Consider the following 22,498-nt stretch of genomic DNA (forward strand, 5'->3'; position numbering starts at 1 on the left):
AACCTGTTTCACCCAGTAAAGTCAATCAGCTATGCCACAACACATTGCTGCACAGCTGATCCTCTTCATTTGGCAACATCTATTTGTCCAAGATGTGAATCATTGTAAAGACCCTGATGTATAAACTGATAATATAGACTCACTGCTAGCAGCCAGCTGATTTACCAGGGCAAATTAATGCAAGGGTCTGCTCCATCTTACACTGGCACTTTAAATTGGTGCAAAATCATGCTGTATAGATAAGTCACAAGAAGTGCCTTTGTGAGTAAGAATTTACATTTTCACATTGGTTGGGTCTGATTTTCAGGAGTGTTGAAATCAGTCAAAGCTGCAATCCTTCCAATCTCTGGGCCTCAGAACCTCTGTGTTTTTTCTTCTTCTGTGATGTGTGAGTACAGGTTGGGATTCCCTATGCTGGCTTGTGTGCTACACCTGAAATTGATTGAAGCCTTTTAATTAAGTTTCCAAAGGGTGCATCTACACATGCGCTTTACTGGCAGAGTAGACTAGTTAGCTTCCCAGTAAAGTGGCACCATCTACATGTGCACTGGTATCAGGGCACAGTAAATTAACTCTGCCATAAGATAGTGCTGTCTACTAGCTTACAGCAGACTCGTTTACTGCACTGCAATGCACATGTGGACAGTGACTGTGACAGCAGCACTTTGAGCTGGGGCAGGGCAGCCCAGACTGGTTGCAGGCTCAGAGTGGGAGGGAGGGTTCAACCACACAACTCTGCAATTTCAGCACTCTCGTGCCCCATTTAGCCCCTCTGTTGCCCAATTCTGTCACTCAGAGCCCATGGCTGACCCCCCTAAGCCTGCTGCCAGCCTGGGGCTGCTCCACCCTGGGGCAAAGTGCTGCTGTCCTGGGCACAAATGTAGACGGTGCACCTGGGAGCAGTTTAATCCTGCTCAAACTCCTTCCGAGTTTATTGCATCACATTAAGTGCATGTTTAGATGCACCCAAATAGTAGCATTTTTACACAGACAGAGAGGACTCTGTTTACATTTTAATGGGTGTTGTCAGGGAAATTATTAATTTCATTGCTAATGATTTTTGCAAGTGTGCTGTCATGTTAATTCCATCACAGTTATGTTTTTCTTTTCTTTTCTTAAGGTTTTGCAAAGAGCATTCTCATACCTTCTTGCATATTCTAAAACAAGTTCACTTACCCCAGCAGTGCAAAGAGGTCTAGTTGGTAGCCATTAGAAAACTATTGCAGCAATAATTATAACAGAACAAGTTATCATGGCTATTCATTAAAAATACGATTATTGTGAAGCGATGTTGCATTATTATACTTTTCACAGCCATCATTCACTCAGTGTACATTATTCCATTTTAAGCATGAAGACAACCTTTGCAGATATTTGATTCATATGAAACACCACAAAAAATCATATCTGTTCTGCTTAGTGCTTCTTGGTGTTTGCTCTAAATTACAAAGCAAAAGACTTTAATCTAGTCAGTTTAACAAAGAGGATTTAGATAGCAATTCAGAAATTTAAAACTGGGGAAGGAAGCACCACTCCGTGACTGATTTCAGGTGTGGCCCTAATTCCCACAACCAGCCATGGATCTGAGATGCAGTTTATGCCATGTTTGTAGTACTTCAATTCTGGGAACTGCTGAATGGGTGAAGTTACATGTTACATTTAGACCATATGAAATCTGGGGAATGTTAAGTGGTATTAAAATTTGAACATGCTGTGGGCTATCACATGTTAAGGGTTAATGCCATTTCTTGCATTCATAGCTCTGACTTACCACTAGAGGGCTGGCAGGCCAGGGACTTGGCTAGAAACCAGGCTCTGTCCCTGCTCTGAGTGGAGGGGAAAGGGCTGGGAGCAGTGCATTCTCGGATGCTGGAGGACTGCAGATTGCTTGTTTTATCCCGTAGAGCAAACTGAAGTTACTCCAACATGAGCTACGTAGCACAGCCCAGAGTTAACCCTCACCTGAAGTGGCATAATTTTGAGACTCTCCAAGGGCACTTAGCATGAGTTAACAAGCTTTAATGTGTGGATGTCCATGTTTTGAGCACCTTTGGTATGCTTTAAGTGTAACTTGTAACTTCACCCTTAAGAGCAGCCTGAGAGTTGCTTTAGCCAACCTGTACTTGGCTGCTTATGGAGAGGTGAAAAATGCAAAAAGATATTTTTTCAAAGGAAGGAAAAGGCAAATGACGAGCATCTGAAATGTCATGTTAGCAACCAAAGTCCAAAAGGAGCTCATCAATCCATGGCAACTGCCTGTGGTAGATTAAGAATTGTATAATTCTGGAGTAGGTAGTAAACAGGAAATCTCTGGCTGCATAACATTATTATTTTGTGGTCGTTTAATTTTCAGGTCATTTTATTCTGATCCACTTTGAACCATTGTTAAGTTAAAGACATGATTGGCAGTTCAAAGTTTAGATTATAGAATTATTGCTTGAAACAAAATGCCAAACTTTCCTGGCTAGGGGCAAAAGCTGGGTTTCAGCTGGGGAGCAGAGGAGGCTGGGATCATCTTGAGAATGAACATCTACCTATAACATAAAATTAGTCTTTTATTTTTAGGGTGGTGTTTGCAAAATCAACCTGTTAGTGCTTTCTAAAATCTTATAGAGCCACCCCTTTGCTGAGTGGTACCAAATAACAGGGCTTTTAGATCCATTTTAAATTGGAAGATAAATCAATGTCATGGAGTCTGGATTTTTCTTTTACTGTAACTGATTTATTTACACTGTCTATGCCAGGGGCAGGCAGTTATTTCAGACGGAGGGCCGCTTACTGAGTTTTGGCAAGCTGTCGAGGGCTGCATGGGTAGCCCCGCCCCTTGACAGGTGCCATACCCCCTGGTTGCCATCTTGGGACCAGAAGTCCCTCCCTCTAACCCCCGACCTTTGCCACAAGAAGCCCCTCACTTTGCCCCCAGAAATACTCCTTTCAGCAAGGGGTTTTGCCATCTCAGAACCAGAAAAAAACAAATTATATTCTAAGAGTCAAACATCTACAACACTCATTAATTTGATTTCAAAAAATATTTTTGTCCTGATTTACATGCGTTTGTGTAGTGTACACATAGAGGTGATCACACAATAGCTTAAAATAAAGTCTTACTCTTGTAAACTGTAGGGGCATGGGGAGTATGGGGGTAAGTATAGGTTTGTGGGGGGCTGTGGGTGTGTGGGGGTGGTTTGTGGGGGTGGATAGGTGTGTGTGGAGGGAGGATTTGGGTGTGTGTGGATATGTGAGGTGTGGGTGGGTATGGGGTTTGTGGGGGAGAGGGTGGCTGGGGTGTATGAGGGGGTCTGCATGTATGGCAGTGTGAGGCGGGGTGGGTGCATGTGTATGGTTGGGGTGCTTTGTGGGACTCACCTTATGAACACACATACTCTCCCTCCCTCCCTCCCTCATTGCACATACACACACACACACTCTCTCTCTCTCTCTCTCTCTCTCTCTCCTTCCCTCATTGCTCTCTCTGTCTTTCTCTCCCTCTGTCACTGCATGCACACGTGAGCGCACACATGTGCACACACACACAAACACCCCCATTCCTGACCCCAGGGTACTGGTGCAGCCCCGTGCTCCCATGGTCTGGTGATGCAGATCAGCACCATGTGGTGCTGGAGCACGCATGCAGGGAAGCAGTGAAAGCTGGGGCAGACAGAGGTTTCCAGTTTGGGGAGCAGGGGTAAGAGGGGGCTAGGGGTGGGGCAGGACTGGGCTGGCCGGAGGGAGCACCAGGGAGTGGTCACAAGGCGCCACGCTCAACAATAAAGGGACAGTTACCAGCTCTTGTTCCTGCTGCTGTTGCTGCTTCCATGGCAATGCCATACATGCAGCAGGCATCTGAGCACTGGGACTGCCGCAGAGACTTTGGGCTGCATGCAGGTGGGGACAGATGCCACGAGAGGGACATTCCACTCCGTCAGGCACTGAGCACTTTTACAAAAGCAGCTTCTCCCTGGTGGCCACAGAAGCTCACCTGTGCGGGGCCCACTGGTGCTGAGTCAGCGGCATGCTCTGGGGCTCCAAACGTGCCTGGCACTGCTGTCTGCACGAGGGTCCACCCTACCTATCTGGGATGGGCTGTGGGTAGGAGCCATGGGCAAGGGGGGAGACGTGTGTGTGTGTGTGTGTGTATAATAAATGCAAAACAAGCAAAAAAGTTTTATTTATCTCAGTAGTTTAAAATGCCATGAGCTATTACTAAATATCAGTTATCAGATCGGCATCAGCTGGTATGTTTGGTTAATCATCGGCTACGGGTATCAGCCAAAAAAATCTTTATCGGTGCACCCCTAACAACTTTTCATGCTCTGGGAATTTAAAGGAGATGGATTCTTTCTGAAGATTAAGTGGAATGAAGTGGAGAAAAGTAGCAATGACTACAGGATATTTTTTGAAAGCAGTAATATAAGTAATATTATTTTTCAAACTGAAAAGATTTTGATTACAGCTATCTCAAGAGTACTACTGTGAAAACTTGACCTATACTTCTACCTTCTTATCTAGACTTGCCACGTAAGACGGCTTGTCTAATATTACTGCTTTAAGGAGTCTGAAGGCTTAGAACATGCAAAGAGCACAAAAATAAAAATAAAAACCACGAACTGGCAAAAGCATGTGGCCTTGGCCACTTCTTAGAGGAGAAGTTTCTAATACAGTGCAAATCAGGAAAAAATGGATATGGAAAGGACTCATTAACACTTTTATAGCAGGAGTCGCCAGGTAGCACTTTTTCTCAGTATGTACAGTGTAATGATTTTGATGTCTTTAGGTTGCTGTTGAAAGCAGTGAAGGAGTTTGATCTCTGTCTTAATCTCCAACGAGAGTCAGTTCTTGAGTCACAGTTACTTCATGGTAACTAGGGAAAGAAGGGGATACAGAGGGAAATTCCCACATGCTATTTACGACCACTTTTGCTCAGGGAAATGCATACAATGACCAAAAAAGCCGATGGCCGATAACATCCTTTCTTCTTTTATTGGTGCCAATCCGATAGCCAACTGATAGATTGGTGCACCCCTAAAAGTTGTAAGTGTAGCGTTACATGTGGGCTTATAAAACTGATAACTTAAAAATCTGAACAGAGCAACTGACCATCTTCTCATATATAGATTTGTCAGAACCTGCCTGTTTCATTGATATAGGTGCTTAGGTTGAACATCACACTGTAGCTTCAAGAGTTTGGTTTATTCATTTATTTCAAACATTGGAGTGTCACCCAGAACCTGTGGATTTTATCTAGCCTCTATCACTACTAAGAGGCCAGAAGCAGATCTAAGCTCTCTCCATTTTAAAGTGTCAATGAAATATGGAAGCCACAGAAAAATATAATGGATGAACAGCTGCCAGGAATCTTTGTGCTAGTAAAGGCTCTAATAAGTAATAACTCAAGCGAACCAGTGCCAACCTGAGAGGTCACAAGGCATTAGGCAGCACCAAAGGGTGTTGAGGAACTGAGGGTATGTTTTGCAGGTAATTTTTGTACCTTTCTAGATACTTGCCTGCTGCTGACAGTGGTTTTAGGCATCTGTGAAGGATGTTGCACCCAGATCCTCAGCCATTCCTGGGAAGAGTTGTTTGGAGTGAATTAGGTGCGACTGTCCTGGCCTCTTATTGTGACAGTGACAAACCCTTCCCAAGAGCCATATTTAAAGGGATGGAGCAGAAGCTAGAGAAATAATGGTCCATGTTTCACACTAGGTCATATACACTGGGCCAAATCCCAGTCTTCACTCACAGTCCTGCCCTCCAGGGTGGATAAAAATTAACAATTAAAAAAAATGTAATCAGATTTTTTATTTAAATCAAATTTTTTAATTTAATCAGATTTTTTTTGTTAAGATGCTTTTTTAAAAAAAAATAAACCTATATAAAGATAGTTTTAATTTAAGATATGTTAAAGCTCAAAGATATCATGGAATAGGGATTATAACTTCTAATTATATATTATTTGAGACAACATATTCATGTAACCTTTTTATAGAAGTTTTATAAATAGGTCACAACAGGCCAGGGATTATAGTAGGGGCCCAATCTTATGGGGTCCCAGAGGCTCCTCTCTAGATGAGTAAAGATTAAAGAAAACCACTGTACCCAATGGGACTCAGTACTCAGTCTAGAACAGCGTTTCTCAACCCATGGGTCACAACCCAAAAGTGGGTTGCGAGACTATATGAAAGGGTCACAAACTTTAAAAATGGATTCTCCTTTAAAGGAGAAAAACAGGGAAGCTGTGGCTTTTCCCTGGCAAGCTGGCAGACTTCAAGCCTGCAAGGGGCTGCTTGGGCCACCCACCCCAGACACCTGCCACATAACCCACACGCTGGGGGACTGGGGCCTGGGGGTGGAGGACAGCAGGTCGGGAGTGAGGGGCACTGAGTTGGGACTGGCCACTGATGTTTATAAAGGAGTCCTGATACAAAAAAAGTTGAGAACCACTGGTCTCAAAGACCCCATTAAGCATCTCTGTGATGCTTAGTTTCAGTTCTCAAACTGTAGATTCATGTCTCCAGAGATAACATCCTTATTAACAGCAGTATATGGAGATGAGAGATAACAGATCTGATTACCTACCCATGAGCCCTCTTGTCTCTCTGCAAGTCTGTGTACACAGAATCAAGCCCTTACCTGTCTCTAAAAGTACAAAGTTTCAAGAAGTGAAATGAATAAAGGATACCAAACAACAAGAATGCACTTTTTGTAGACAATAATGATTAAGTTGAGGCTTCCTGACCAGTAGTTTAAATCATAATTTAAATCATGATTTTAAATCAATTTGATTTCAATCAAATCCACCCTGCTGCCCTCCTCTCTGCCTAAAGGAGATGAAACTTGGTGAACATTCGCTGGTGAGGACCTGTTTTCCAAATATGTCTAGCAAAGGATAAGGTTTGCTTTCGAGTACTTCACTCCCCTACTGTACAACCCCCCTCCGGTATTTTATTTAGCCTTCCTCAGAAGTATTGGGGTGTTGGCTGCAGCCAAGGCTGGGGACTTTGACTGAGGTGTGCTGATGCTCTTGCTAGGATAAAAAAACAAAACAAAGTTTCCTCGCTGGAGGGTCTTACTCTTACTCCTCTGCTTAGGAACATTTGAGTTCAGGAAAATTTTACCCCATGGTCAGACTGGCATGACCTGTAGAAGTTTTTGCCTTCCTCTGTAGCAGGGGTATGGCCCTCTTCCTATTGAGCATATTTTAACAACAGCTTCCTGTTCTTGCAGCGGCAAGATATTGACACCCTCATCCCCATGCTTTACCTGTGGCAAGTTAGGGTGTTTTTGATGTTTCAGACACTCTGCCTGGTAGTTGTGTGTGAGGGTTGTTCATGACATTTTTCTTATGAAAAGGTTAGACAACTTGTCTAGGATGGTCGATAAGCCTGCCTTGACCAGGGGTAGACTAGATGACCTCCTGAGATGTTTTCCAGCCCTGCTTCGCTGTGATTTTGTGAAGGATATGCTTGAGTCCCTGTGGGCCTGAGGTTGGCAGGAGGTTTTGGCTCCTCCAGACCCTGATAATAAGCTATGTTCCAGGGGCTACAACACAATACTCTCATAAGCTTAATGCAGCCATTCGGTATGTTCCCCATAAGTTGGAGTCCAGCTGGCTCACAGCCCTCCCCTATAACTGAGTATGTCCAGGCTTGAGGGACATATAGAGTATGCTGTAGGGGTGGAACTCATCCCCTCAACGGATCAGCTGGGGATAATGGGGCCAACGATGTGGGTAAAATAGGACCTTCAGTTTCTCCTCAGTCCATACACAGGCAAAACTTCCATTGTTTGAGAGGAGCTTAAGGATTTCACCTGGGCCCAGTGGTGATCAGCATGACTTGGCAACAGCAGATACTAGAGGACCTACCAGCACTCTGTGACCCTAGCCAGCCTGCATTGTCAAAAGAAGGATCTAATTGGGCAGGCTTCACTGGCCACATGAGGATGGGGCATGTATCGGTGTTTGGAGAGACACCTCTGTCATGGAGCTGGGCCCTCAGGTGTCCAGAGTATAAAATGAACAGAACCTGTCTGCTTTTGCCATGGCCTGTGCGAGAAAGAAGGGATGGAGGTTCAGGCAGGTATCAGGCCTGGCCTTTGTTTTGATTCCTTGACTATGTAGACACACTTTGACATGGCTGGAACTATAGTACCACATGTGCAAGTTCTGTGTGTGTGTGTACATATGTGTTTACACACACACATACACATGCATGCACATACACACTTACATTCTATACAGTAGAGCCCAGATCAGGGATTTCTGAGAAAAGATCTCTTTTACTCTTCTTCCCAGCACCTCTGCTTTTCCCTCTCTAGCACTGATGAGCCTGCTGCTGGTTTTCCTCTATCCCCTCTTTGGTCTGGGACAGGCTACCTTGCCAGAAGGCCAGTTCTCTTTCATGTTCTCTACATCTCCCTGACAGGAAGGCCCCAGAGACTCAACAGAGGGGTCCATTTCACCTTCCCTCAGGCCCCCTCCATGGAGCCCATACATAAGTTGCATAATGTAAAGAAGGCCCAGAGGCACAGCCTATGAAGAATACAGGCCAAAGGCAGCTGTGGGGCCAGAGGGGCTAGATACATAATTCACAGCGGAGTGGCTTATCCCAGTCAGAAAGCAAGGCCTCCCTTTCTAACATGCTCATAGCTATTATATATGAACTGTACTGCAGAATGCTGTGGGTGCATAGAAACTAACTGACCCCCTGAGAGAATTACTAGATGGTTCTCCTCCCAAATTAACCTTTTGACATTTCTGTCCTCTTTCCTGTTTCTCCTTCTCCTTTATTTTCCTTTTCCCCCCTTACTCTTCAATCTCTGTTCTTCTTCTCTGTTTCAGCAAAGCAATATCAGTCAAAATAATTGATGATGAGGAGTATGAGAAAAACAAGACCTTCTACCTTGAGATTGGGGAGCCACGTCTGGTGGAGATGAGTGAGAAGAAAGGTGGGGGATCTGCTCTGAGGCTGAGCCCAGCCTGCGTGTGCCTGTCCTCATCACTCATGGATGCCTGGCACTTGGCAATACGTAGACTCTGATGTACACATTCCTCTGTCTATGTAAAAGGGCAGGAGCCAAGTCACCAGGGCCTTGAGCTGAACAAAAAACCATGCCATTACACTTTGAATTTGGATGTGGGGTCCTGTAGTTGAATACTGAAAATATGAGCCAGATTGTTACCTGGCATAGATCTCCCTAACTCTGACTTCAGTGGAACTGCACCAGTTGATGTCAGCTGAGAAGCTGACCTTAGTGTATGGTACTGAAATGGTGCTGTGCAACCCACTTCCTGCTGCATCAAAGATATTTGTTATTAAGCTATTTGTTATTGAAAAATATAATCCAGAAGCAAATTGGCTGAGATATCCAACCAGCCCCCACTCTGATGGCCTAATTTCTTTTTCCATGCAATACTATGTAATGTAAACCAAGCAATGTAAACCAAGTTACATCATTTTAGAGTTCAGTCTGTTTATAGGCTCATTTTCATCACAAAGTCACCAAAGCTCAGTGACAGGCTTTTTGCTCCTTTACATACATCACTGAGGCAGGATGTGTTGCTGCCTTCTCCCTTCACATCATCTCAATAACTGTCTCGCCTGGTTGAATTTAACGCATGAGTGTGTGAAGCCAACCATTTGTTTTGCCTTTGTCTTGTGTTCCCACAGGAAATTCATTACCCTTAAAATACTTGACCGTGAGGAATATGAGAAAGAGTGCAGTTTCTTCCTTGTGCTTGAGGAACCAATATGGCTACGAAGAGGAATGAAAGGTGTGAGAGTAAAACCAGACCAAACCTCGAGAAATTGTAGTCTGCTTTCTCTGTGTCTCCCTACTCTCACACTTGCTCTCTCCTCGCACTTTGGCTTCCAAATATTTTGCCATATCTCCTCTGAAGCTTAGCAACTTTCCTTTTTTTGTTGTTGTTTATTTATTTATTTGTTCCTTTTTTATAACGATATTCCCACTGATTAGGCCCCACTCAATCAAGGTTGGCATTAAATAAAAACTCATCTTGTGGTAAGCTGTTGAGCAATCAGCTGTGAAAAGCTCACACTCATGAGGCAATGAATTTAAGCACTCCTAAGAATAAATCATTATGGTTCACACCTGCTAAAACCTGCAATGGACAGAGAAGACCAACTCGTTCATACATATTGCTGGAGTGCTTTTGACAAAGGCTATCTATCGGCATCTAGCCGCTGAAAGTGTCCTACATCTCACTTTCCACCCAATAGGAGGCAGCGCAGCTCATAGCCATGTTGAAGAACCCAGGATATTGACATTAAAACCATATCAAAAGCTGAAGACATTTCAAAATGCTGCAGTATAATTGGATATGTGCACTTGGGTTTAATCTAACAAAATCCAGTCTTTCCTAATGAAAAAAATGACGTTGCTCACTTTTGATTGGGAGATTAGCAAGTTCAAATAAAAATCACATTCTTAAAGTCATACTTTAATCTATTTTTTAACCTATTTGACACAGGTATAAAGAACTCAAAGCAGCTCAAAATCATGGCCCCTACAAATTATTCCAGTAAGGCTTCTGTGGTCAAAATTGTAGTCAAAGTACCTGAAGGCAAATAAATAAACTGCATGGAAGGTCCAGTTAAAGAGACATATCTCTAAACCAGGAGTTGCTCACCTTTTGTCACAATGGGCCGCTGCTTGTGACCCGGTCCCCACTGTGGACCACAGCCATTTGCAGAGGGAATAGATAGGAAAGAGCAGGCAATTAGGATCCTGGTGGCGCCTTCTCCTTTCCCATTGTTGGAGCATTCAGCCAAGGGCCAGATCCAGTCTCTTCATGGGCAGGATCTGGCCCATTAGGCACAGACTACAGAATCCTGCTCTATATATCTCCTCAAAAGGGAAATTAAATCAATTTCCACTTTCATCCCACAGAACAGAACCACTTCTCTAAAGCAACTGGAAGTACAGTCTCAGAAAGAAAAGGGATACTTACTTTTCTAAACTGATTTTACCCTGAGAAATTAACTTAAAAATACTGGACATTCTTCCTGTTATGACCTGTTGATGTTCACTGAGATGATTTAGCAAAGCACCCACCTGTGACCAGTTCAGGAAAACAGCCCTGTTCACAACAACCACTGAGCATCTGCTTAAAGTAAAGTCTCCATTTCAGTGCTCTCCTGAACCAGAATGGACTCAAGCACATGCTGAAATACTGGCCTGAATCAGGGCCCTGTGTATTACTTCAAGCACATGAATAATCCCATTCCCTAGGGCTGCTTGCTTGCTCAAATTTGAAGCATGTTGATTACCAGAGGGCAATGAAGCTTAAACTCACTTTATGTCTACGCAGTGTTGATGTACAGAGGCTGAAGCATAATGCAATTTTTTTAGTTCTTTTTCCCCCAGTATGTAAAAAATAGCCTATTACAGGGGAAAAAAATCCAAATGCCTAAGAAATGTTTCTTCATTTGTAGCTGCCATATTAAAAAGCAATAATTAATTGAACCAGTGAACAAAGAATAAAAGAGAAAGATAATGTAGCCTGGTTTAATACCTGACTCAGACAAGGCATCCTCTCCAGGCTGTTTCCACTTGATGCAAGTAAAATGCACCTTTTTTTTGGCTACAAACAGTTCTGCCCTTGGGAGAAAAAAAAATTCAGCAAGCAACTTTAAAGCACAAAGATGATCCCAAATAATTCTGCCCTGCCTAAGACAAACATTCCTAACTGGCTAGTTACATATGCACTGCCAAGTGCCAGAAGGTACAGAGCCTGAGTGCTAAGGAAGAAAGGGATGCACCCTGGCATTGAGCTCTCCATAGAAGAGATAGGGCCAGGAGTGACTCAGCCCTGCGCTGAGCTTCCCTGGTTAAACCAGTGGGATGAGAGATAGTTTGCTTGGCCACCTTTATACCTTCTGGGCAGTATTTCCCAACAGCCTTGCCACCACTTCATGCCAGCTAGGCATAAACGGATCAGGGAGGAGAGCACAGACTTGGCTCACAAGCAGCCTTTGGAAAAGGTGTGCCCACCTCCTGGCATACTTTGTGTAAACGATGGCCACATTTCCAGTCCTCCCAGGGAAATGCGCTGGTGAAATCCAGTTCTGCTGACCACCCCAGCAAGCTTCTTCTCTCCTGTACACTCCCCTTTCACCCAGGGAGCAGGGTTGCCTCTTGTCTAGGACCAGCCCTTTCCGCCCTAACACACAAAACGGACAATTTTGTGAAGCACCAAAAGGACACCTCAGCAATGCTGCATTTCACTGGTGAGAGTGTTTTAACTCCCCTGTACAGACTTTTTTAACTCTCCTGTACATAAAGTTTACAGTTGTCTTAAGTGATTGCCTAGTTTGAACTAGTGGAAGAGTCACCTTAGTTTGACACAGTAGTGGAAAGCACTGTCTTCCCAGCAAATGGGACATGTCCTATGGGAATAGCACAGTGATGCTAAGACAAAATGAGCCATGGACACTGATGGTTTTTGATACTGTGTCCATTGGCTGCCTGTGGAGCTGCATAGGCTCAGTGTTACCGAGTCTTTTGATTTTCTCTTGAATCTTGCAGTATCTGGCATGTTTGTTTTAAAGTTCCAGCTGCTGGAGTTGGGCAGTAATAAGAGACTATTAACTTCCCATTAAAAAACAATGTATTTAGCTCTTGCAGTTACCAAGAAAATCTTGAAGATGAAAAGAAGTCTGGTTAGGGTGTCATCTTAGAGACTAACTCATTCAGAAATGTGCAACCTTCAAGATTCAGCTATCAGAGACAAAGAAAAAGGAATGAAAACCTCCTGTATATATATTTTTAGATGCCATTATTTTTATGCTCATCAAACACTTGGAGTTGGCACCACTGTAGGCTTAGCACTGCTGGAATCAAGCCTCAGTGTCTTCAAAATGGAGGGGCCTAAAATCACTTTTGAAAATAGCAATCTGCTCCCCTCTTTACTTCAGTCCTCCTCTCTTTAAAATCACTCTAATAAATAGTTCCCAGCCTCTAACAAACAGAGTGTTGTGAGAATCAATTAGCTAAAATGTGTTGAGTGCTTGAAGGATCCAAAAAGCTACATGAGTGCTAACAGAGTTATTTTTTTAACAGATCGTCAACTGTCATTTTTTTAAGTGACAGAAAAAATGCTGTACTTTATTTGAGTGAAGCCCCAGTACAAACTGTACTTCTTTCATTCTCCACTTCCCATAAAAATCAGGCCATCTTAGCAGTTGTTGTTTGCATTTAGACTGCTAAAGGAAGTCACAGAATATAGCAGAGTACCCTTGTATACATCTCTTGGGTCATATTCTTTCCTCAATCTGTGGCAGAACTATCATTGACGTCCATGGAAGTTGCATGGGTTTGTGGCCCAAAGGGGAGAATGAATTTTTAAGTGTGTTTTTTATGCCATATTACCATGTTGGGTTTTTTTTTTAATTCACAATCTATACCCATGAAATGTTTCTGTTCTTTATTTTTGGCACTCTTTCTTGGTACTAATGTTGTCCTGCAGCTTTACAGATATGAATTATCTGCCATGGGATCTGGAGTCTTTCTGTGGATGTTCCTTTTAATTTCATTATTCATTTACTTTTCTTCTTCTGTGTTTGTCTCTGTCTGTCTTCACAGCCCTGTTGTTGAATGAGCTTGGTAAGCGCTGCATTTCTTGTATTTCTTTTCCATTTTTTTGCAGTTCATCTTGGTATTGTCAGACAGTGATTATTTTGTTTGACTTTTCTTTTTGCTCATAATATTCTCTTTTACAGTTGTTAATAAGCTCAGGTAATTCATATTGCATTCTTATGTTGAGTATATGCTCCAAAGACCATTAGAGAAACAAACTCGTGTGTTAAAGGAATGGTAGATCACAGGGCCACCACTGAATGCCTTTCAAAGTGGCTTTACTTACAGCAAGGAATTTTAGGGAAGTTTTGGAGCTTGCTTCCTGGGGAAATTCCAGTCAACCAGCACACACATATGGAGTCTGATTCTGTCACCCTTACTTGCAGCAAGTATTACCTTACTTAGCAAGTAACACCATTGAGAACATTGGGAGTATCTGGGGAATTAGGCAGCCCTAAGCCTGAGTGAGGTGTCAGAACCTGGCTGCCTGGCCACATTCAATACAGTTGATTTATTTGATTTACAGCTGACATTCTGAAAGTTTTCAATGAGAAATGTGCTCCCATTCATAGTAAAGTGTACTAGGAGTCTCCAAGATTTACACTGTTACTGAGCTGTTCAAATTAATCCATGTCCCATGATATAATCATAAGAAATAAAATATCCATTGTAATCAGAGATATAGAAATAGAATCTGGCCCTTGCAGACTTCAGTGGACACTGGGCGAAGTTCCAAGTGATTGTAGAAAATGTTACTCAGGGCAGTGGTAACAATGCTGGTAAATCTCTGCATGTTGCTGTGGGTAAAGCAGCCATGTTCCCATGGCTGTCTAAGCATGCCTAGGCTTTGAGGTAAAGGAGGTAGAGAAAACCATCTTCTCCAGCCAAACCTCCCCAAAATTATTCCCTCCCTTTAGTCCCCAAATTCTTCATACTTGGCATAAATTTTGTAGTTCATTTCCCTCCCCTGCCATTTTTATTTTTGGAAATTTCCCATACTGGGCAAAGATTCAAACAAGTGAGGTCCTAGGGAGAAGAACTGAGACTAAAAAGAGGAAGCTCCATCATTCCCAGCACCAGTAGTTTCCAGGCACATTCCCAGTGGGTCTGTGGCATGCCCTGGGCCTAAGCAAGCTAAGAGCTTGATCGGTGTAATTCTAGCTATGCCCACTGCCTCCCAAAGAAACACCATCCCTCTTCTACCTGACTGGTAGGACTGTGAATAATTTTCACAGCTCAGTTTTTGCACTGACTCTTAACATTCTTGACATTTCCCAAACTGCACTACAGGTAGTCCTTGCCCCAGTAGAACCAGTCAGACAGTACCAAATGGGAAAGTAACCAGGGTTAAGAGTGTCCTATCACCACCCCAGTCTGTGCTCAGAGAGGGCCTTCCATGGGCATGAGTAGGGCAAGCCATCTCCACAACCCTAACCCTGCTGTCCACCTGGATGCTGCCAAAGGCACTTCACTAGACCTTGACCAGTGCTAGGAGTGGGGAAGTCTGGCTACATGTGTTTGATACAGGGGTGGGGAGGGAGAACACACATACACACATGCATACATGTGTGCTCCTCACAATGCACACTCAGCTCTGTTAAGAGACAGCCAGAACTGTTGTTACCTTTTCAGTAGAGCCTCTGTTTTCATTCAGGAGAGCTATCATGCTGCATCTCAACAGGGGCAGCTCTAGCTAGGCCTAGTAACCTGGCTCCCATGAATACCAGGGTAGAGTCTGAACAGCTGAGAGTTTAGAGTCTGAGCAGCTGCAGATTAGATATATGCCCTAGTGGCTTTGGCCTCCTTCAGAGCACTCAGAGACTGATCCTGGAGCTTTTTGGGCAGGAGGTGAGCCATAGAGCCATTTGGGGGGGAGAGGGGGGGGAAGAGATTCCTCTGACCTTGGTGCACCCCAAAGAGCTGGCTTGACAGCAAAGAGAATATAGTGCCAGATAGCACTGTTTTTTCTACTGCAGGGTCTAACATGCACACACCCTGAGGGCTTGCTGACTCCAGGGCCAAGGCCAGCCTCCCCTTTCAGAGAAAGCAGACCTCTGAACCCAAAGAGCACAAGGCCTGGCAGCATGGGGGGAAAGAACAGCAGTGTAACAGACACTCCACCCTGAGGGCCCCTTCACACAGGGGGTAGTCCCAGCCAGGCACAGGAGACTGGTACAGTAGTGGTTAGCTACCCCTTCCAATCACCCCATTATGGGAACATACGGGTCCCCCTGGGGAGGGAAGTGACTGTGATGTACAGGCCACTGCAATGCAGAAAGGATGCTAATCTGCTCTTTCTCTCTTTCTCTCTCTTTTTGTTTTGTGATTCATTCAGGTGGCTTCACAATAACAGGTATGGATTTCTAATTCCCCCTCTCCCCCTTCCCCTTTTCCTCTCTGAGAGGGTTATCAGCTGTGTGCTCACTCCTTTCTTTTCTCTTTATTTCCTATTTATCTGTTTGTTTGATTGCTATTTAATGGAGGGAAACTTTTGAACGGTAAGAAAGGACTGCCAGATTCCCTGGCAACCTACCCAGATTGCTGACATCTACATCACTCACTGAGCAGCTCGTGCTAACATCACCTTGTCTAACAGAGAGTGCCGTGTCCTTCTCACACACGTAACTTCACGGGTGTGTGGAGCTTGTACCACTGGCAGAGTGGGTGGAATGACAGCACTTGTGTGGGGAATGCTGCACCTTGTGGAAGGACAGTCCTATTCTCCCCTGCCCTGAGGGAGGCAGCCAAAAGTGGGACCCCCACTGCATTGATTACATCTTAGGACAGCCTGTCCCATGTGGCTTCTGAGTGAAGCAGATGCCAGTCCCTATCACTCTGTGTACTGTGGGCCCTCAGGCCAGCTTCTGGGGATCTACACAGGGTGGCCACTGGTGGGATGTTGTACGTAATACCTACCATAGGAAAACACTCTCCCAGTCTGCTAGAAAGTTTTACAGCTCCTGTGCTCGAGCACAGCAGCACCTGGGGTTTCTAGCAGGCACAGGGAAGGTTAGAAATCCCACCTACTAATGATCTTATGGACTGTAGGGAGGGTGAGTATAAAATCAGTCTGGATTAAGGCTGGGGGCAGGAGGTGTTTGAGCTAGGGTCATCCCCAGACATATGGGACCTGATTGTATCTTCTCCATGCTCTGGTCTCCCCCAGAGTGGTGTCCACCCCTCCCAAGCAGGATTTTTCCCCAGATTCAGGTCTTTGGCTGTGTTACAAATTTGTGATCCTTGCCCACACTGGGGAACCCTCTCAAAGGGACTACCTTGGAACACCAGTTTCCCTGGAGCTGCAGTGCTGCCCAGGAAGAGGGGTTGTGCTGGGAAAGCAGCAGTAATAGGAGGGATGGGGCCTGTGTTCTAGTTGCTGTGGCCTCTTGCTGATCCTGGAGGCCTGTGGGAATCCTGGTGGTGGATTCCCATATCATTCGGAAAGTCAACCCTGGGAACCCTATCTTTCCCTTCTATCAAGCACAGAGGATCTCTCCTCATTTAGAGCCCCTACACCCCTGGCCCCCACTGCCACTCCATTCATTGATTGTTATTGGTGGAGAAAAGAAATTTTCTGGCGTTGCTGCTTCTAAGTGGAGATGTGGTGGGTGGCACACCAGAGTCACCAGCAAAGCTAGTTGGTGCCCAGACCTGTCCAGGCTCTGCAGAAGACAAGTGTTTTGATCTGTGTCCCCACATGCTGGGAAACAGCGTTGTCACTGCTTTTTTTCATCAGCAAGAATAGTTAGCAGGGTTTTCTTCTTTATTATTAGACAGAGATTAGTGAGAAACTGCGAATCATCTCCTGTAATTACTGATGTCAAATCTTTCAGCAGTCAGTGATGGGGGGAGACAGCTGGCTGAGAAATACAGCTACAGAGTGATATGCAGCCAAGAACATATCCCTGAAGAGTAGAGCTAACTGCAGAATACTGTCCAGCAAGGTTGCCTGAGAAATCAGCCCTTTATCTAATGTTATGGATACTGGCTCTCTCTTCAGAGACTGGCTATAAAAGAGAAGGAAGGATTCCTCTTGGGTCATTGCTAGGCACAGCCAGAGCTGCTACATGTTACAGTAGGGAGGAGAAGGAGAAGGGAGTAGGTTATAGACTTTAAATTTCTCATTGTGCAGATTGTCTGGGTGATTGTTAGCTAATGGGAGACATCATCCAAATATGAGAGCATTTTCAGATACATTCTTTGATGATTCATGCCACCTTTGCTCTGCACTGTCACCACCCCATGATCCTGGCCCCACCCACCCATCCTGCTCCTGGATGCCGTTCCCTGCCTGCCCATGGCCCCATCCCATCCACCCAGCCAAACACGCCATGCCTGCAGGGGTCCTGGGCTGGTCTCCATGAAGACCCCACTCACTTGCTCCATCTAGCACCCCTGGTGGTAGGTGCGGGGCAGACAGGCCAGGATGCCCAGGTAGTGGGACTGGGTGGAAGGAGATGGGGCTGCCAGGGAGCTGAGTCCAGCCACCTTGTCACCTTAGCCACACTGGGCTACACACAAAAATGTCCAGCATACCTAATGCCTAGGAAATGACCTGCTTGGTAGAACGGAAGCGGAAAGGGATTTTGGAGTTCTAGTGGACTCCAAGATGAACATGAGTCGGCAGTATGACAAAGCCATCAGAAAAGCTAATGGCACTTTATCGTGCATCAGCAGATGCATGACGAACAGATCCAAGGAGGTGATACTTCCCCTCTATCGGGCGCTGGTCAGACCACAGTTGGAATACTGCGTGCAGTTTTGGGTGCCACACTTCAAGAGGGATGTGGATAACCTGGAGAGGGTCCAGAGAAGGGCCACTCATATGGTTAAGGGCTTGCAGGCCAGGCCGTATGAGGAGAGACTGGGGCACCTGGACCTCTTCAGCCTCTGCAAGAGAAGGTTGAGAGGCGACCTTGTGGCTGCCTATAAGTTCATCACAGGGGCACAGAAGGGAATTGTTGAGGTTTTATTCACCAAGGCGCCCCCGGGGGTTACAAGAAATAATGGCCACAAGCTAGCAGAGAGCAGATTTAGACTAGACATTAGGAAGAACTTCTTCACAGTTAGAGTGGCCAAGGTCTGGAATGGGCTCCCAAGGTAGGTGGTGCTCTCCCCTACCCTGGGGGTCTTCAAGAGGAGGTTAGATAAGCATCTAGCTGGGGTCATCTGAACCCAGCACTCTTTCCAGCCTATGCAGGGGGTCGGACTCAATGATCTATTGAGGTCCCTTCCGACCCGAGCATCTATGAATCTATGGTTCTATGAATCAGGGCTGAGGGACCAGCCACAGCCTGAATAAAATCTCTTGGTGGGCTGGATCCAGCTTGCAGGCCAAATTGTGTCCAACCCTTGCTCTAAAGTGATCTATTCCTTATTCAGTACCTTCCCTGGCATATACCATTATTGTTTAAGCAATAACAGGGGAAACATCTCCAACCATTCTGTTCATTAGCCATTAATAATCTATCATCCACAAATGTATCCGGTCCTTTTTTGAATCTGGATAGGCTATCTGCCTCCAACACCTCCTGTGGCAATGAATTCCACTAGTTACATGTTGTATAAAAAAGTACTTTCTCATTTTAATTTTAAGCCTATCTCCTACTGATTTCAGCGGGTGCTCTCTAGTTGTGGGACTTGATGAGCAAGTTCCCTGTTTACTTTGTCCATAATCTTCATGATTTTATAGACTTCTATCATATCCCCCTCAGCCTTCTTTCCAGACTAGAGTCCTAGCCTTTTTAGTCTTGCCTGGTATGGCAGCTCGTTCCATGCTCCTAATCATTATGGTTGCCCTTTGGTTGTTTTTGGTTGCTTAGTACACACTCTCAGAATGCTGCTCAGGGTAAACTGATCTACTAGTACAATCTCCCCCTTAACAGCAATGAGTGTTAAGGGAGAATTGACTGGAGCACTGCCTGTTGAGCTCAAACTCTGAGCTGTGGAGACTATTTTTTAAACTGGTAAGGTACTTCATGTACCACTTTTCACTCCAGCATTTTGTCTGCGAAGCACAATCAGACTTATACCATTCCTCTGAGGAGCCAATGGAAAATTGGAACAGTTAAATGAAATTAAAAGATGACATAGACTGTTCAATTTTATCTTCAGCCAGTTAATCTTATTCCAGCTTCACTGAGTCTGAAATTGGATGATTGTATTGGAAATTGATTTCCATAGGTTGCCATGTGGGCTCTGAAGCTGATTGCTTGGAACACTCACAGGACAAGGACTTCATCCGTAGCTCTACTTGATCCCATAAATGAAGGGGAGCTGACATTAAGAGAGTCTGCACTTGGAGCCTAGGGAAAAAAATAACTGTGTGTGACATAGAAATAGAATTTACTAACACCACAGGGGTGGCTTCTCACCAACTCAGTATGATCCATTCCGCTCATCATCTCTTGATTGGTTCACTAGGCAAACCCGTCTTCAGGAAAGTCCAAGCCAGAGAACATCCGTTTCCTTCAACTGTAATCAGCATTCAAGGTATTCACTTGTTGATGATTATCCAGGACAACAGTTTAATTAATGCAAACTTAACAGCTTTGAAGTGTTTGTGTACTGACATGAGCTCTATAGGCTTTAACACACATCTCTTTTATACTATCATATCTTTCATATTAAAGTCAACAGAGTTTTCTGCAGAGGTACAGCCCTGATTTGTGTGAAGTTCCTTGCAGGATCAAGGCCAAAGTGACTTCAGAATCTTCATTTCACTAAGACACTAAGCAAGGACCATAGATTAGTAGACTTTAAAATCAGGTCATCTCATTTGACCTGTATAACAGAGGCCAGAGAAGTCCATCCTGTTACTTATGTATTAGGACTGATTACCTGTGTTTGACTCTGGCAGTTCTTCCAAGAAGGCATCTGGTCTTGATATGAAGATTTCAAAGGATGAATTCCCCATCTCATCCCGTGTTTGTTTGCTCTGCAGTTACCTGCCTACTTTCCCAATGGAGTTATCCCTGCTCTCTCAGTAGTTTTTGACTCAAGCAAGTAAGAGATACTTTCAGCTCCAGCACCAGGCTAACATTGTTGTTTGCCTGTGAATTTCCTTTAGTTTTTATTGATCAGAGACTGAAGGATTTTGCAGTCTGTGCAAGAATGGGCCTCATTCCTTTTCAGACATCCTCCTGTATCCTTACAGTGCTCCTCCCTTGAGCAGGTTTTCCCTCCTTCCAGACAGACCTTCTTGCATTGCATCTGGTTTCCCACCAACCTCTGCACCCATTAAGGCATTCTTCCTTTGGACCATGGTCACTCTGCAAGAGACCTGTTTGGACATGTACCCTCTGCAAGAAACCTCTGGGGACGTGCATTCTATGTACAGGGGTCATGCAATAGATGGATACATAGAATATCTATATCTAGGTAGTGAGTATTAACTGACTATGCACAAACTAATACGTGTGATAGTGTCTGTTTGAACAGATAAGGAGCTAGTGCTGCTCCATTGCCCTTTGCCTGGTTTACATTGGAGGAAGGCAGTGTAGAGCAGGAGTAAATTGGAATGGCCATACCAGGTACAGGGCAATGTGGAGTCAGGCAAGTGTGTTCATACCTGGAGAGGTTGAGCAAATTGGTCTCATTCCAGAACAGTCAGCAGAATTTTGTAGCCAGTGTGATGCTCCCACTTCACACTAGCTGGCAGATACACCTACAAACATGCATTGCAGCAGTATACACATGTTCATTGTGGCTGCTTTTGCACTATTCAGGAGCTGCAGTCTTCTAGGCTGAAAACCTTTAAAGAGCTATAATTCCTACCTGTTCAGCCCTGATCACTGTGGCAGAGACGGGGGGGTGGCCTTGGAGAAATTAATTCTTCACACAAAAGAATGTCAAAACTCTAGTGAGCTCTGTGAAAATCTTGATGAAATGAACCTTGGCATCATTTTGTATCCCTGGCCTTCTGATACTTCTTGAATGGTTTCTCCTCAGCATTCTGGAGCATGCTGTGCCCTAAAGAGAAGTGACATGGGGCATGTTTACACATGCACCTTTACTGTGCAGTAACTGAAATTTTTGTGCAGTAACCAAAAAATTGTCTACACATGCACACCCATACTGCACAGTAAATATGGTGACTTATGCCAACTTGAGTGTAAATTTGATACCGGTATCATGCATGTATCAAATTTACATCCGATTAGTTGCTGTGCAGTAACTTACATGTAGACACCTTACTGTGCAGAAACACTGGACTGATTTGGAACTTACTTTAGTCCCAAGCCAGTCCACACACAGCATTACTGCACTTTAATGCCTGCACATGTAGATACTGGCCTAAAAACTGCTTACTGTGCAGTAACTTACTGCACAGTAAATTTAATGTGCAGTAAATGCATGTGTTGACACGCCCAGGGAGTTTAAGGCAGATGGTTCTGCCCTTGAGTGGTCAGACTGCTTAAGTGTCCTGCATCATGCCAAGGAGATTACCCAGTGGACTTGGACTTTCAGTCTAGTTCCGGCTCATCTGGGTCATTCCCTCTACATCTGTGGCTATGTCAGGCTTTCTGTTTCTCTTTTAAGGGTATGTCCACAATGCACCAAACAGTGTGCTGTAGGGGTATCCAGGCTAGAGCAGGTCCCAGGAGCAGTGTAACTGCTGGAAATGTTCTGAGGGCAAATAAGCCTGTGCCACATGCCATGAGAACATGGCTGTACTGGTTTCAGTGCACAAGCCAGCTCATCTTTCTCTGCAGCACTGGGCAGGGTAAACATGTCCTGCCTGTCAGATGCTTTGAGTTTTATTTTTCCTCTCTCTTGCACAGGCCCACCCCTGTCCATGCCCATTCCTAGCAAAGCCCTCCACAAACTGGGTTCTTATTTCTGAGTGAATTCGTACATGCCTATATTCTTCATTGTGACTTGTGCCCTGTGCTTCGGTTGA

At 44.6% G+C, this 22,498-nt stretch overlaps 1 protein-coding gene across 13 annotated transcripts in view; it reads left to right on the forward strand.

Annotated features, from left to right (window-relative positions):
• The window catches only part of SLC8A1 (solute carrier family 8 member A1), a 349,364-nt gene that overhangs the window by 283,941 nt on the left and 42,925 nt on the right, over nucleotides 1-22,498 (forward strand). For 3 of the 13 annotated variants that reach the window (XM_059720277.1, XM_059720278.1, XM_059720276.1), the window contains exons 3-7: nucleotides 8,840-8,946; nucleotides 13,603-13,623; nucleotides 15,932-15,949; nucleotides 16,080-16,094; nucleotides 20,020-20,088. The exons of 1 other annotated variant lie outside the window; for it this stretch is intronic. In XM_059720277.1, the coding sequence (XP_059576260.1) occupies nucleotides 8,840-8,946; nucleotides 13,603-13,623; nucleotides 15,932-15,949; nucleotides 16,080-16,094; nucleotides 20,020-20,088 (230 nt within the window). Of the gene's footprint in view, nucleotides 1-8,839; nucleotides 8,947-9,668; nucleotides 9,773-13,602; nucleotides 13,624-15,931; nucleotides 15,950-16,079; nucleotides 16,095-20,019; nucleotides 20,089-22,498 lie in introns of all 13 variants that reach the window. 9 more of the 13 variants (XM_059720279.1, XM_059720281.1, XM_059720282.1 and 6 more) reach the window with 9 other exon arrangements.

Source organism: Alligator mississippiensis, chromosome 1, assembly GCF_030867095.1.
Source record: "Alligator mississippiensis isolate rAllMis1 chromosome 1, rAllMis1, whole genome shotgun sequence".
Taxonomy (NCBI): Eukaryota; Metazoa; Chordata; order Crocodylia; family Alligatoridae; genus Alligator; species Alligator mississippiensis.